General features: G+C 43.1%; 1 protein-coding gene across 11 annotated transcripts in view; it reads left to right on the forward strand.

Moving 5' to 3' along the window:
• The window catches only part of ntng1a (netrin g1a), an 85,067-nt gene extending 82,184 nt beyond the window's left edge, over window positions 1–2,883 (forward strand). For all 11 annotated transcript variants that reach the window (XM_040167246.2, XM_040167248.2, XM_040167241.2 and 8 more), the window contains one exon: window positions 1,105–2,883. In XM_040167246.2, coding sequence (XP_040023180.2) covers window positions 1,105–1,361 — 257 coding nt within the window. In that variant the 3' untranslated portion in view covers window positions 1,362–2,883. The remainder of the gene's footprint in view (window positions 1–1,104) is intronic.
• The last annotated feature ends 14,823 nt before the right edge of the window (window positions 2,884–17,706 follow it).

Consider the following 17,706-nt stretch of genomic DNA (forward strand, 5'->3'; position numbering starts at 1 on the left):
GACAGTGCCGTTTGGGGGGGAAGCCTGCGAGGCTTTGAGGACGTCTGTGCAGCAGCACCGCTTTAATCAGCTTCGTTATTAAAGAAATGTTAACAAAAAGGGAATGTACTCACTGACAGAATGAGGCGTTTACATAAGAAAAGATGAGAATTCATCTTTGCTGTAAGTTGCCAGAAGGTTTGATTGCATATTCATATTATTATAAGGATGTTAAATTATTTGGAGGTTGTTTTTTTTGTGTTTTATAGCAGTCTTAAACTTAAAGTTCTTGAAAGGTATTGACTAATAAACATCCTTTAAACCCACTTTCTATACACTAAAAACATTTTGATTGCAAACGTTTTTTATGAAGAAAGAGAAAAATTTTAAACGTTTGAGTCTTTAACCATTTAGACTAACATTACTAACCTGACTTTGTGAAATATTGACTAATGTAATTAGGATGCATGCAGTACAGAGTTTGCCTTGAAGAATGAATATATTTCATACGAGGGAATTTGTTTGTCTGCAAATCCAGTATATTGTTTAGCATAATGTTGAAGCAATAGTTTACATTTTGGGAAATCAACTTATTTGCTTTCTCGCAGGGAGTAAGATTGAAATACTTATCACACTTCAACATCTACTATGTTGTTTATATAATGATATGTGACTTTTTCTTGACTAGAAGTTCCCCAGCATCCATCGTGCACACAAAAGAAACCGCTAAAAACAAAATGGTGCTTTTACTCTTCAGAGTTTTCAGCTAAGCTAACTGGCTGCTGTCTCTAGCTCCATATGTGCATTTATACCAGTTGTATTGATCCTTGCAGAAAGAAAACTGAATAAACCCATTTCCCAAAATGTTTAACCCTTCCTTTCAAAGTTGAGCTAAATCAAATCTGGAATAAAATACGGTAACACTTTACTTGAAGCGAACCATTTGCGTGTTCTGGATTTGTTGGAATCTGAATTCCTCATTTCCAGGGTTCATTTTCCTCTTTAATGGAAGTACATTATTTAATGCTACAAAATTGAATTGATGCGGTTAAACTTCAAGTAAACTGTCACCCGGCCCTGCGCTGAATGTTTGACCCTCACCCGTCTCTCCTGTCTTTGCATTAGCCCGCGTTTGTGACAACGAGCTCCTGCGCTGCCAAAATGGCGGGGTGTGCGTCAACAACGTCCGCTGCAGCTGCACCTCAGACTACTCGGGTCTGCTGTGTGAGAACCACCGCTGCGAGTCGGAGCTGGGTGGCTGCGGGGGTCCCGACTCGGGCCAGGCCCCCCTGACACGCCCGTCCCTCCCCGGGCTGCTGCTGCTGCTGCTGCTGGGCCCGGCGCTGCTGAGAGACGCCTCCTGCTGGCCCGCGCTGCTCTGAAGGGGCCCACCTCACCTGGCGGGAGCGGTCGAGTCCCCCGCCAACTCCCCTTTACCCTCCCCGGCCCTCCCCCCTACACGATCCCCTCCCCTCCCCCCCCCTTTCCCTTCTTCGAATAATCAACAACCATCAAACAGGAACGACCGTGAGCTGCACGGACTGCACTGTTCTGAGCTTCCCCGCCCGCCCAGACTCAATGGACACTCGCGCTGACGATGAAGGGAATGTGCCAGACGAATGAGTGCAAAAACGTTTATTATTTAATTTCAAAGAATATATCAAAATAAAAATAAAAACATATACTTCTAAAAAAAATGCCAGATATTATTAAGAAAAAAAAAGAGCGTTTGCCTAAATAGAGTGCAATGTGCAAAGAACGATGAGGCCTCCCTCCCCTTCTAAGCCATAGCAGGTACTTGAGCTCCTTCCACCTTGAGAAGATGACGAACTCGTTCGCTACGTCCCTCTTATTGCCACGGCAACAGCAGCAGCGACCAATCAGCTCTCCAACGAGCCGGCGGCGGCGGCCTCCGATCCCCCGCGGGATGCTTTCGGCGAGTTAATGTTGGCTGGACTGACGCTGAGGAGCTCTCAGAGAAGCTGCCCGCGCTGAATGCCTGACCGGTTGGCCCCTGAAGCACGAGCGTGACGCTTCAACTAAAAGAGGAGGAAACACACACAGAGCATTCTTTGCTGTCAGTGCATTGTGGATAGAAGGAAATCCGTCCCGACCGCCCCTTTGTGACACAAAAAACCCCCCTTTGCCCACGTTGATCCCTCTCTAGCTTTCTGTCCTGCCTCCCCTGAGCTCTGTCTCATCCTCCCTCCTGTTCACCCCCCCCCCCTCCCTCTCCCGCCTCCAGTCCCAAAGCCCTCGCCTCCCTCGCCATGCTGCCACAGACCCGTGCTTTCGTGAACGTTACTCTGTAAACCCTTGTTGGTTGAAAGATTCTTTTGTCCGATGTTAGTGATGCACATGTGTAAGAAGCCCCCCCCCCCCCCCCCTCCATTCCTCCTCCCTCCTCTCCTCTCTTGCAAAAAGATTCTCCAATAAAGCTGTCTGATTCTTTTTCTATCTTAGAGCCACCACGCTCCCTGCGGCTACGGTCCGAGGATAGTTTTCACCTGAGCAGACGAGAAGTGCATAGAAAAATATCGGTGTATTTGCAAGTTCTTTTCTCGACAGAGCAAACAAAAAAAAGAGTCATGTAGTCCTTTTGTATCTTTGCCGAACTGTGATTGAAAAAAAGGCAACCTTTATTGTATCTATTTAAAACATCCAAACGCAGATGGTTTCCCATTGAGTTATATTTCTTTCTTTCACTTATTTTATTTGTTATTATTACTTTTAGTTGTGCAGTTGATTTTCCTTTGTATTGGCAACGTGCTGGCATCAAAGAATATCAGTTTACATATACAGTATTAATAAAGTGTAATAAAATCCCACCAAAGGACATTATAAATGTTTTTGTTCTTGCTTTAACACTTGAGAACTGAAGTGAATAAAAGTTAAAAAATGGGACTGTGTTGATCATTTTTTGATGGCAGGTAGGCACAGAATTTACATTTGATTGTGATTCTGATCTTTTAATTCTTTAAAGAATGCTTTAGGAGCATCAAATCCAATGCTCTTGTTCCTCAACCATTTCCAAGACCTTTTCTCCTAATTTGGTACCAACCAATTATTATTTATATCATTGATCTTAAAAAGTTACAGTTTTGTGGAATAAGCCATTTCCTTCAGACTAGAAAACATCCTACCGGACTTCATCTGAATTATTATTTATTTGTTTGCTGTTAACTAATCAAATACATGTTTTCAAAGCTTCCTATTCGTTTGTGTCAATTTAACATTGTAATGGATAACTAGGCTGACGGACAGCTGTTGAAGTCAATTAAGTTCACTGATCAACGTACATTTTCATATGACATGACTTTAATCTTATCATGAATTGGATTTGCTCTAAATGTCATTTTTAAGGCAGCATGGACACTTTTAAACATTTAAAACCAGCTTGTAATATTTTACAATTTCTCTTTTTTACTTTTTACTTCATCTTACAGCTGCACAGCATGTTGAGGCTACATTAACATTTCATTGAAATGCACTAAAATGAGTTGAGAATGGTTTTATTTCGTTCAGTGCGCCGTAGTAGTCAGCAAAATACCTGCACAGCTCTTTCGTCCGTTATTTGTACCAAACCACATTATAGTTCAGAAACCTTTGTGAAAAAAGCACTGCAGGCACTAAAAGAGCCTTTATCTAATTCACATATCTGCACATATAATATGTGACAAACACTTGAGGTGCTGTTTAAGAAGTGCTGACACCACGGATAACCTTACATGCGATCCGTGGAACACAAACCCCCAACGAGACCACGCTGACAAAACAACTGCACGGAAATCTCTGCACCAGCGCTGGTGATATTTCCGTGCTATTTATCTTGAATTCAATCTGGTAAAGATTTGTTTCAGTGTCCTGCGTTGTCGGAGGCACTGCATTAAATATTTACAGCTATCGACATCTTCTGGAGAGCCTGTGTTCAAAGTTTATATAGTAGGTCTTGTCAGACACTCGACAGTTTATCTATAAACTGAAATATTCAAGCCGCAACTTTGGCTAAACAGACTCCACTTTTGTTTTTTCCTTGAATTTTGACTATAAATGAACTTAGGACTGTTTATTGTGTTAAAAGCTGTTTTTTAATAGGAGCATATATGTGAACCGTATGCACATACATAAGTTTGCTTTCTTGTCAGCACAGCCTACCACGCTATTCCTTAGAAATCAGATATATCTATCTATCTATCCACCTCCCCCAACACTAACTATATAACTTATGAGTAAATGTTCAGTCATCAGCCTAATATGCATTTAAGAGCATTAAAGACTACATGTGGTTGGCATTGCAGGGAGTCCTGGGTTTGAATTCAAGTGTTTTTCAAATCATTCTGTAAACTAAACTCAAAGTGTACCAAAAAATGAATGAACATTTGATGTGTTGCGTTTGAGAAGTATGAAGACAGATGGACACCAGTTAGATACAAAATCTACACGACGGGTTTTTCCCTTTGCAACAATCAAGTACGTCCCAAAAGATATTGTTATCATCAGACGGTCTGAACAATTGCACCTTAAGCTTCCCTGAATTTGTTAAAACACCTTTACTGGGGAGGACGCCTCTTAATCTAAGCTATAAAGGGCTGGGAATTATTTTCAAAAGTAATTGTTTTCGTTGTGTTTTTTCTTAATAATGTTAAAGATATTTTTGTGCTCTTGTTTGGAAGCAGAAAATATCAAGATAACCATTTAATTAATTAACACAATATGTCTTTGAGATCATAAGGATGACATAAATTTCTCAAGCAGATTTACTCCTCACAATTGTATCCAATGTGAGTATATTTTAAAACAGGTGACAAGCGTGACTGACGACACAAACTAAAAGAAAACTCCTTTCCTTCAACTGCAGGGACGCCGCGATACATTCAGTCAAAGTCACATGTTTGTCAAGGTCCCCTGCAGTGGCCCTAATTTAACCATGTGTTCAGGTGTCAATGCACCACGCCGCGTGGAGAATTAAAATAGAGTTGATGTCGTTTGGGGAGAGGACTTCATCCCAGATAGCTCACCTCCAGCAGCTGGCGGCTGACCCCACCATGAAGCATCACCCAAGTACCTCGGAGCGAAACCCTGCGCCGCCACTGGATTATCTACCCCTGTAATGTGCTTTGTGGAAATGACTTTTTTTTTTTAGTCCTGCCCTGTGGCCAAAACAGTATCTGTCTGTGAGGAATCGAAGACTCAACAAAGGCGTTTCATTTACGGAGGCAATGAAGTTTTTTTTCTTTGGGGTTGTATGCTGTAATTAGCTTGAATTTTCCTGAAATGTAACAACCGTGTGTGTCCCTCACAAGCCACCATAGCTCAGGGGGACAATGAGTGTCAAATCCAGGAACACAAATAAAAGCTTTTAGGTGGATTCCCCTTAACTTAGACAGCGCACACCTCTGAAGAACATAATGCAACATGTTTTTCCTGTTTGGTAGTTTGATTGGCCTTTTTTTAAGGCGATCTTAGTGATATTTATCATGTTGGGATATTATCCCAAAAACATCACAGAGGACAGTATAAAACACAGAAATACTTCTTCTTAAATAGTTAAAATGATTGGAATAAAAACCTGAATACACTGCATATGTCACATAAAATGCTAAGCTAAGCTAACCATCTTCGGGCAGTGGCACATTTAGCGAGAGTTGATATAAAAATGTGTAAAGAAGAGGGGGCCTCTGGGGTCGGGTAATGATGATCTGCCACGTTATCACTATGAGCCGCACCTTTCATAGACAAGTATATACTGACATAAAGAGCAGGGACGGAGCAAAAGGTTCCTTCCGACGGATACGTCCACTGTTGAAGCCAGAATACAGTGAATCTGATTCACCTGGACGTCACTCAGGAATACCGTTGAATTCATACTAACTTTGAATAAAAAGTCCATCCATCGTGTGAGTAATTCCTGATGTCATTGTGAAATGAGTGGACGTTAAAGGATACATACCAATCCTTCATGCAGCCTTTTTTATAACCTCCCTTTTCTTGGCAGTTCGGTGACAACCCGCCATGCTCTTGGAATGTAATTATCCTAATTTGAGAAATAGTGACAGCACAAATGTCGCACATGTCAAACATTCATTCTACGTCGGTGTGTATTCAGTAGCTGCACACGACCCCATTTTAGAGGGCAAGTGAAAACGAGCCCGAGCTGACTCAAAATTGGTCGGGGTTGAAAGTTATTGACCTCGTCCCAGCACTCTAATTCCTGCTACGGTTGTGATGGGTTTGTTTGTGTGATGATCAATGCATTTATTGAACGCCACACGGAACTTATTGAGCGGCGTTTCTTTTTCCTACCGTGGGGCCTGAGTGCTTTCTCCACACTGAAACTAGACGTACAGTATGTCCATTAAGGATACTAAAGCTGCTACTCAGCGAGAAGCATTCACACAGCTTGACTGAAATGGATAGACTTTCCTTTAGAAATCGTTTTTAGAAAAGTATTTTCCATACGTTTTCTTTTCCTTTGGAACCACAGTAGCGTTAGCCGGGTAATCTCAATGCGTGGCTAAGTAATGAATACTTACGAGGCTCCATTTTTCAAAAGTGCAGATTCCTTTGGAGACCAGGACACCCGAGAGTTTCCACGGGGACGTCGCCATGGTAATACGTCTCCCTGCTGGTGATTAATTGTTTCGGGTCCAGGATCCTCACCTGGCTGGAACATATTTGTGTTGTATCGTTTTGTCATGGGGGAAATGTCAGATAGTCGGCCCCTGTAGCGTCTGGAGACACAGGTAATTATTAAAGGAGAACCCTTTCTATTCCCACAGAGAAGAAAAACTCAGAGCATGATGTTGATGTTAATTAACTTCATGTTAAATAAGTTGTTATGTATCCAAAAGGTATAGCGACTTTGAAATGTAAACCAATCCAATGATCTCACAGAAACGACTCTTCTGGCCACACAAAGACAGTATTTGCTGCAGTGCACGTCGCATTGTGTCGTAGTGTGCAAATGATATTGTGACCCTTACTTTAGAAAGCGTTTCATGCACGTGTCTTTTTTGCATGCAGGGCCATGGTTGTGTACCTCATCAGCCCGTGATTCACATTATATCATCACGATGTGCCCCATCACATCGGCAGAAGGAGACAACACATGGAAGACAAAGTGATTGAGAAGCGAGACTGAGACATCTCGCCGAAGTGAAAATATTGTGCTGTCGAACTGAGTGCCGCAATTGGGACTGGCGCTTAATCGTGCTTTTCCCTCACCACTAAAATACTCGACACTCGTGATGATTTTCCAGCTGTGAGAGGGGAATGTTTAAGATGTGCAGTGAGTGCAACTCCACCGTGGCTCAACGCAGTTGATGGATGTCAAATAGAGCTCTCATGCCAGCGAGAGTCAGAAGCGAAACCAGCCCCCGTCACAGGGGGAGAGAAGGTTTGATGTGACAATCCGGCAAGGAAGAAAACCGTTTCCGGGGTTTTCACGTGCAACTGAGAACCACAGCCCAATTTAACTGGTTATTTAGGTGTTGGGATTGGAAATAGGGATGATAAATAAGCAGGTTTAATACCACCATGCTGGCTACAGACAGACACACAGACCAGCGAGGACTAACACAACATTGCACACAACTTCATATCATGATAAGAACAAACATGACATGATGGTACAAGACATGAATTTTTTTTTATTTTTCAAGAGTAATCCTGAAATAAAAACCTGCCAAATGTTTAAGCAGACGTGTGCCATGGTACAGTTGTTTGAAATGATATTCCTTGATTTTAGAAGGCGTTCTTTTGTTGTTTTAAGGTTTGATGGATTTGTAAAATCTAAATTGCACAATAGAAGTATCTATAGAATAACTTTAAAATACGAAATCTCTTCATTTTAGCCATCATTCATTTCATTTACTGTGATGTTAAAATCTTAAGTTCAGTGTGACTTGAAAGACTTTTAGAACATGTGTTTCCATGGAGTTATGTTCTATCTGAGGTATCCTTCAGCTAGATGTCGATCACATTAAGGTCTCGGCCGTGTTCGTCCCTTATTGGCACCAAGTCCATCTTACTACTTATGCTAATCCATGTTAACAGCAGTTAACCTCTGTGAGCAACAGCGGCGAGGAGGACGTCCAACAAGCTCGGTGGGAACAGGGAAGCGGTCCAATCTGGTAAAAGTGGGCGGAGCCCAGGAGGTGTTTCAGGCAGACCTACGTGTGTGTCACAGCAGAGCAGAACTCTCTGGAGGGTGTTATGTTCATAGCTGGGATGTGACAGGATGTTTGTCCCACAGGCCCGCATCACGTCGCACAAGTCCAAAATAATACAAAAAGGCTGAAAATAGCAGAGCTGAGATTTGGAGGAACAGATTGTTTGCTTTGTGCGTCACTGCGATGTGTGTACTAACAACCTGAGTACACACTGGCCCTTTTCCACAGATGTCATGTGTGCTGTGGACAAACGTTGAGTGCAAACACAGTGTTAACATTCTGATGGACTGATGGACTGAACAAACGAGGGGTCAAATAAAAAGTCGCAAAACACAAATACTAAAATATTATTTCAACTTTTGAACCATTATTATTGTTATTGTACCAACTTTTGGACTTCTTAGTGTTTTATGACGTTAATCACTTTAAAGCCAACAAAAACCTCTGATTTCAGGGCGGTTGTAGACCAGCTAATCAACTTAATCAAAGATGTCACCCACAGTCATCTTTGTGACATTGTCACCGAGGGCGGATCGGTTCTGGCAGTAATTTGTATTCACTCGCACGTCGTCTTTTTAATGTCCGCCGTTGCCCTGTTATCAAGACCCAGAGACAGCTGTGTCGTCGGGAATAGAACCGCTTCGGCGACACGCCTACGGCAAAACACCTGATGTGCAATGTGGCGTTCGTTCACCTTCAGAGAGGCCGGCTAATTCCTGCTGTCTTTGATGCTGCTGCCGATGCACCACTCACTGGCAGATGGGAGCCAAAGGGTGACGCTCAGAGGCAGAGAACACCAACGCCTCCTGCTGCCTGTTAACCACAAATGAGTGCCGAGATGGTCGTCCGTGCCATCGTCAGCCGACATTCTTGTACCTTTCTCTTTCTTTATTGGGAGAACTGTGTCTCTGGGTGCTGTAAGTACAGTTTGTTGCACTGCCGGCATCCCCTGCGTCTCTAATCAGCCGTACTGATGGGAAATGTCTCAGCGAAGGCGAGGACCAGAGAGCCAAACAGAAGGCGTTCGTTGGATTGTTTAGGGACAGTGTGCCTAAAAGGCCTTTCGCTCTGGCATCTGGACAACTGGGCCACCTCCAGGTTTTGGGTCGCACAGTGTGTTTGGTTGGCAGCTCAGCCAGCGGCAACAAACCGGGGAAGGTAAACGAAAAGCGCCACTCGTCGCTTCTCATATGCCGGAAAGAAAGTACGCTTTTGGGTAGACCGTGTCCGGTTTGCGTCAGTGGGGATAACGCCGCGAGAGATGAACTCGTATTGTGGTTTCATACATGAAGATTTAAAAAAATGTTGGAACATTTTTAAAAAGAGAAACCCGTCTTGCAGGAGCGCTGCTGGATGCGTGGACACCGGAGTGACAGTTTCATCTTTTGAAGCCCGTAGTGAAAAGGGATAATGAGAGGATAACTAAGACATTTCTGTTTCCTGAAACTGTGGTCCAACCGGCTGAGAATCCCTCCTGTCTGGTTTGTGCTGATGAGCAAATGCAGTCGGTAACCTAGATAGTTGCCCAGGAAGACCTTCATTAAGGAGCCGTCTCTCAGCAGCAGAAAAATACCTTCTTTCGCTTCTGCGTATCCCTTAGGACACAAACAGGTGTGTGAGCAAAATAATTATGCATGGCATGTTTGCTTTAATGTCTTCTGCACAGCTTCCTGGGACTCAGTGATGAAGATATAAATATATTTTACCGCTTTGGATGTGATCGCTTCCTGTTTTTTTTAAACATATAGAAGGAGCGAACCCATTGTGTTGGCTTGTGTTCTGTCCACATAATGAACCATTAAACAATGGCTGGTTTAGTCACGTTAGCGTAATGCCTCCTCTTCGCATCTCAAGATATTTAAATAGATTTGGACAAAGACTGACCCCAAACTTCCAGCAATCAAACCCTAAGAAGAATTTTCTACTCTCTAAAACCTTGACAAAAAATAACATTGTGTTGTTTAGTGTGTACAGGTCCTTTTAATCCATGGAATATTACTCAAAGAAGTCGACAGCAAGGGCTGCAGTAAGTGATGAAAGGATGGAGTCGTTTTCTCATCGGGTTGACGTTTTGTTTATCAAAACAAATAAAACAGAAAGTCGAGTGAGGAATGTTGAGCCAGATGTACGGAAGTAACACATCGGCGCACCATCACAGTGTGCATTGTCATCCTGATGATTAAACTATATCGTGTACCAGAATGGTTCCATTAATTATCTCTAACCTTGACCAGAGACAGCAATAGATGTTCAAGTTAAAGACACATTTCTTTCCTCTTGGAACTGCAGAGTAAAAAACAACAATGACCGCGTAGCACCAAGGATTTAAAAAAAACAACATATATATCTCACATTGGCCCCTTGAAAGAACCGCAGCCGGTGAGAAGTTGTTTGTCCATTTGCATATGACCTTGTGGAGTGTTTGGGTGTAGGACAGAAAGGTGCTCTAATCAGACAGCTTGATTAAACCTGTGCAGGCCCCCGTTGCATGAGGGGCTTTCAGCTCACATGCACAAAGGTGCACTCATTTGAGAATCCCCTATCATGGTAAATGAGTGTCAGTCAAGGTCTGAGATGCACTGTATCAGTCACAGTGTCTTCTCATTAATCCTAAATTCCCACAATGCCTTCTGTGGGGTTTTTTTCAAATGGGAAACGTAATATATTTGACAAATGTTTAGACCCCATTGTTGAATATGTGTTTATGATGACAGCTAATCACCTCTTCACCCCATCAGCTAATGGGGTGAAGAGGTGTTTTTCCATTTCGCTGTCACTGATGCTGCAGGTCTACCCCCCCCAGTGTATATGCATGCTCCGACTCCCTGTCAGTCTCTTTCTCCCTGCTCTTTTCCTCACCAGGACCTCCTCACACACCCGTCCTCTCCCTCTGTTCACTCACTCCGCACGCGTGTTTCCATCTTTGTTCGTTTTGGCCCAAGTTCATCTTGTCACCTGACTGATTCCTCTGCAAAGTGAAAAATGACATTTTGGGTCAGGGACTTCAAGGATGGTCAAGTTAATGAATGGCCACCAGATGGCCCTTATTAGGCTAATGTGTTCCCCCTCTATGCAGCCCCAGCTCTCGCCTAGGGACTTAACTCGCCGCCAGCGTATATGTGTGTGTGTGTGTGCTCATGTGATGTGTAGAAAGGAGGGCTTTAACATCCTACGTGTGCAGGTGGGGTTTTTTTTGTTGAGTTAAATCGGGTTAACCTGAAAGGATGGAAGGACGCCGCGACTCAGCCGCTCAGCGTTTTTGATGGGGGCAACGGTCCAGGGTCGCTGCAGCACCCAGCTGACCCTCGGCCCTCCGCCATCTGACAGCCCGACACCAGCCGCCACCGCTGCACCTAATTCGGAGGTTTACGTGCGAAAAGAAAGAGAAAAGGATTTAAAGATGGAGCAGCGAGACTTTGCCCCCCTCCAATGTGACAGCGCGTTAATTGCCTCATTTATAATCCCCGCTCATCAAAATGAATAATTGTTGTGATGCACGCATCTACCACAAAGACCTTTGTTAGACTCCAGAATTATGCCACACGTGGTAATTGCATTTAATTTATTAGATCGTCATCAGCGTATGCTGCCACCGGGCCTTTGTGTTTCTGTCGTGGATGTTGTAGCTGGGGTGGGGGGGTGAGTGGGGTGAGTGTGGGGGGAACAGGGCTGCCAAAGCTGTTTCAAATGAGGCCAGCCGTTATAGATGCTCAACCAATTATTGGAGGCCTCATCATCGTCTCTCTGCAGCCGATGGGATTCTTCGTCTAGTAGAAAGCCTCTCATACGAATCACATCCTGTTTTGTGAGCAGAATTTAATCAGTTGAACACAGAAGACAATGTAGAATTGGATTTTTTTTTCAATACTGTGGCCTGCTCACCTTCTGTCATGAGAAGATTGTTTTAGCCAGCATCTTTGCCACAAAATGCTGATTAGCATAAGCTAATGTTGCTTATGCACACTTATGCCACTGTTTTGGCTGGATTTAAATAATTTAGTGCACAATAAGATGTACTTTACGTTTACTTTACGTTTTTTTCTCCCATTTTTTTCTCCACTACTAACCCATTGCATTAGCATTTCATTCTACTTTATTTTATTACTTGTGCACTGTTGTCTTGTCTGTCTACTGTCGCGCACTAACCGCCAAGACAAATTCCTTGTATGTTTGGCATATTTTGGCAAATAAATGTTTCCTGATTCCTGATTCCTGATTATGTTGTTTCCATATCTATTTGACTTAATTCACATAGAGTCAGGAGAAAACAAAACACAGTTTTTCTGCCCAAACACAACCATGAACGCGAAAAAAGACAGAAGTATCATGCTGTTATTATGCCTTCCCATTAGATCAGGTTGTTTTTCTTCATTGGTTAGCCTTCGTGCTTTTCAAGACTGCTAGTGGAATTTTTTTGAAAGCATTTGCTTTATCGAATATTAAAAATAACAGCATTCATATCAAACAAATGTTGCTGAAAATACTGTGAAAATAAAAGTTTACAGAAAACATTTGCACACGTTGCATTTAGCTGTTTGTGCGTGCTGGCTGTTTCAACGTCATACATTTCTAAGATTTTCCTAAAATGACTTTTGAAAAAGGCCCTATTGGGAATTAAGTAGCTCTCAACTGTACCAGTCCATGAACTCTCATAATGTTTGCATGCACCAATCAATATAACAAGTAATTGCGTTAGTAAAATTGTGCAGCAAATCCAACTCTGGCATTGAGTGTACGAGTGAAGCCAACAGTAAGTGAGCCAGCACATAAATGAAATGCAACTGAATGAGCAGTTGATACGGGAGCGTGGTTGCCACAGCGGGCTAAATAGGGCAACAACATCATCATTATCCATCACGTTGAAGGTATAAAACTGTAATAAGGGAGTAGGCTGACCTCAGGCTGGGCTGAAACTCCTCGTAGTGGCGGTGTGGTGCCATCAGCGGAGGTGGGGACGTAACTGCTGACGCCACCACATTCCCAGGAATGACAAATGGGCGCTGAATACATCTGGAGGTGCTTCGGGGGACACTGGGGAAAAGGCCCATTGCGAATGGCACTATTGCCAGTTGAGGTTAGGAGGGAAAGAGGCAAAGAGGGAGGCCGACTCAGAGGTCCCAAAATAGAAGCCCTGCATCGCACATCTTCATCATGTCTCTGATACGGGGAGGAACGAGGGCTCCGCATACATAATACACAAAGCCCTGTATGTACCGGGGCTGCCCACACTGTCTTTTATGGCTCCTGTACAGGTGCTACTTTTTAAATCAAACAAGTCATCTGGTCTAATTATTGTGTCATTATTTTGGAAGTGAAAACAAAGAACAAATGATTAGAAACTCATTTGTGCACTTGTTGATGCTCGCATCCTCCTCGTTGTTGCATTGACTGTACCACCTACAGTCAATTACATTAAAAGCAAAGCATTAAGATATATTACGATTTAGCAGTAACTGCTCTATCCTCTCAGGATACTTGACCAATAGTTTCAAGTTCACACCCTTCTTTTTTTTTGTCAAGTTGCTCTAGATTTAAACAGAGATGCACAAAAACGTACGGTAAACTAGAATTGATACGCATTGCACAGCCGCCCAGATAAATAGTAGATGTCAAGTTTGCCAGCAGCCCCTGGAATAAACGTATCTAGCGATTAGACAAGATGCACCGGGGAAATGTGTTGAGCTGCCACCCACTGTGCAACCGACCAAAACAGGTCACATGGAATAGATATTGCAGACCCAACAGCAGACATCTAGACAGTTACCACATCAAGTTACTGCAGTGACAGTGGAGTAGATAATGGATGTGTCGGGCCAATGCTGTGTCACATCTGCTGTCCGTGGAACTGGCTTCAGCGGAGACGATTGTGTAACACGGAAGGTGTAAATCCTTCCCACTTACACTCAAATTACAAGGCCCGATGAGCTAATGCGTTTGGAAAAGAGGGGAAAATTAGGTGTAACAGAGACGGTAGCTTGCACACAGAAAGATGGTTCCCCTCAAGTCCACCGCGAGGTCGGAGTGGATCAGCGTGAACTCCAGACTGCAGGAGGGATGGATCTCTGGTACTCATGGAAGTATCCTGGTTGTGTTTAATTTACTCGGATAAAATCATATGGGCCGAAGTTGATTACCCAATTTAAAATGAATATCACCAATAGTTATCTAAACCTTTACCGTAGCTTGTTTGAAAGACAGTTGACCATAACATTTCAAAAATAAAAGGTACAGTCCAGTGTTTCTCCTGACTTTTTATAGTATGTTGTATCTAATTACCCTAGAGTCCGTTGTACTTAAACTACTTTAAGATAAACTGCAAACTGTCCATTAATGACCGGTGGTGGTAATGTTGATATTTCTTACAATATTTAAAAAAATTGGCAACTACTACCAAAAACGGCATCTACTGTTTCAAATCAAAGAGAGAGTTGACCATTTGGGACCGACCCTCTTCTCACATATTAATGCCCTCTAATCAGACCCTCCCTCCAATGTCAATACCATATAGAGGGGTAACTAATAAATATACACATTTATTGGCTACAGCAGAATAATGTAATTCATTATATGTAAGCACCTAATGCACAAATGACCTCTCATCATAAAAGAGTATTATACCTTCCTGTAACCATGGTTACTAATATGTCAGTCCATTTGAATGATTTATACTGATGTTGCTGTTGGAAAGAATTGTACGACGGCAGTACGTAAGTACGATTACCTGTGACCAGATTGCAACCCCGGTACGACTAAGTCACAGTACGATACACACTGTTTTCCCTCTTCTTCTTTATCTTGATTAATGCACAGAGAAAAAAAAAGCTGGGGTGGATTTTATAAGGTGTCGTCACACCAAAGTATTTATTTCCAGCACCAACTGAATATAACTGCTGCAAAAACCTACGCACATGTGACTCGTGTTGAGACACTTCTATCCAGTGTGTGTGTGTGTGTGTGTGTGTGTGTGTGTGTGTGTGTGTCATTGTGTCAGACTTCATGGCCCTGAGCTCACTCAGCTTGAGCTGTGCAGCAGGTTTGCTGCTGGTACCTGTTGACCTTGGGTGTGAATTCAGAAGGGCACCACTGTCTTTATGCATCCTCTCAGGAAGATTATCGCAAGTAAAATGTGGCTAAATGAAACTCGCATTCATCCTTTCAGCACATTAAAGGATACATATTTAAATGTTCATGACGCTAATTATTATTGAAGCCAATGTTTGTGCCACCATCTGTTGCCCGTGTGTGTGTGTGCATATTTGTGTGTTTGTACATTCTGTACAGCTCGCTCGTGTTTATATGTAGATTCATACCGAAAACAAGGCTTCAACAGAGCGAGCTGCAGTGCTGAAAACTGCACTAAAGCGTGTGTGAGTGTGCGCCTTCATTTAATGCCGGTGCCAGTTGGAAGGAATGCTCTCACGCTGCACACACACACACACACACACACACACACACACCTTGCTGCTGAAAGATGCCAGGGTATGTCAAATTGCATGCAGGTCTGTAGAGGATGACACTTCAGTACTGCATAACTATGTAAAAGAACAAACTAAAGGATGGAATAATGTTGCTGCAACATGTACAGAACAATGTGTGCGTGTGTGTGTCTGAAATGAGGTGTGTGTGTGTTTTATGATCATGAGCCGCCTCAGTGTTTTCCGTCGGTGTTTATGCAGCGCTGATGGTCTAGAGGAACGAGTGCTGCTTGATATTTACACACAGAAGCCATAGCGTCTGCCAATGATAATGGCTCCCTCTCGGCCGCAAAAGGCTCCAATATACCCAGAGAAACGCACGAGCGACACAGAGCAAGAAATAGACCCGGGTAGACGGAGTGCAGTCGGAGAAGCAGGAACCTGACGGATTAGATGAGATGCAGGGATTTGGAAAAGGGAGATGGAGGGAAAAATAGACAAATGACTTCAGTTAAACAAGAGAGATGTTCAGTCAGACTCGTTCGGTTTCCATGGCCCTCGCTGGTGTTATGGCATCAACATGGTTCCAGGGATATTTACACATCAGGATTGTCCATGAACGTAACATACATGCTGCCAGGCATCCTCTCATTTGTAATAAATACAAGGTAGAAAGAACATCTCGCTTGCACAAAAAGGTGTCTACATTTTGCATGACACTGTGAAATACTGATGAAACAATCTCCTCATTGAGCCAACTGAGAGTTTTAGGTTCAACTCTAGGTCTTCTGACAACAGGACTTTTGAACGTATGTCAGGATTAACATTAATATACTGGTATGTATCTCAAATCTAAAATATATTTTTGAGACAAAACATAGTTGACTATTCTAATTTTAAATGTCATTTTACCATCAAATTCCTTTTTAGAAAAAAATATGAACTTATTGATCCTAAAGTGATAAAGTTCCCCTGCTGAATGGGACTCTCTGATTGTGGACCAACTTTACTTTAACCATCAGCCGCTCCTGCTCTGTTATTTTAACAAAAGTCTCAACAACACAGAACTCGCCCGTCTTCAAAAATCCATCTCACATCATTATATCAGAGCGGAGCGCGGCGGGAAAAGTTGGTCCTAAAACTCTCTGAGCGCTTCAAAGAGGGCTGACGTCACCAGCTCTCACCCGCCATATGTCACCCCGGCCTCAGCCTCAGCTGGAAGTGGACTGTTGGTGGATGCAGACAGGCCCGGCCGAGGCAAGAAGCCCGCCTGGTGGTTGTTCAGTGCCGCCCCCCCGCCCCGCAGCTATACATCCCGCCAACCGCGCATTCTTTTGGTCTCCGAGCTTCAGTTGATTCACAGCAACGGCAGGTAGCAGGGCGCCAGATGGCCGAGGAGACCACCACCCACACAAACACACACACACACACACGTACACAAATGCATGCACAATCATTTTTAGTAGGAACCAGCAGTGAGCACAGACATATGGTATCCTTCTTGCACACACTTGTGCAATTACTCACTGCATGTTTTCACACACCCACAGTACATTCGCCTTCTTTTTTCGTTTTTTGCATCCATTTAAACTCTTGAACTATATTTAGAGGCATGTTTGACGGCAGATAGCAGCAGATAAAAGCATCAAGACCCACCGTTCATCCCCACCTTCATTCACACCCGTTAGCCAATAAGCCAGTGAGAAACAGCCCCCTTTTGGCTGCGGGTTGTTTAAGTCCCGCGGAGGGAACGGTCACAAAACAGAGCAGAAACACACCGCAGCAACCATTTAATGAGCACTTTTATACTTCAAGGACTCCTAATTTTAGCCAGGAAGCCACTTATGCATGCCGGGCAAACAGGGATCAGAACACAAAAAAGGCCACAGACTGAGTTACACTCTTTGATTTACTGTCAAGAGTTGGCAACTACAAGCAGTGTGCTCCTTTTGGCTGGAATCGTTGTTCACATCAACATTAAAAAGAATCACAATCTCTGGATTGTTCATTTTCAGAGTCCTATTTGACAAAAGATCTATTTAGAGGCTGCTTTCAATTGTGAATATGGCTGTTTAGTCTCATCACGGTTACGGATATAAAGGTTAATTCATTTCAATATGTCATTTAAAAGTTAGAATACT

This window comes from Gasterosteus aculeatus, chromosome 21 (assembly GCF_964276395.1).
Source record: "Gasterosteus aculeatus chromosome 21, fGasAcu3.hap1.1, whole genome shotgun sequence".
NCBI lineage: Eukaryota > Metazoa > Chordata > Actinopteri > Perciformes > Gasterosteidae > Gasterosteus > Gasterosteus aculeatus.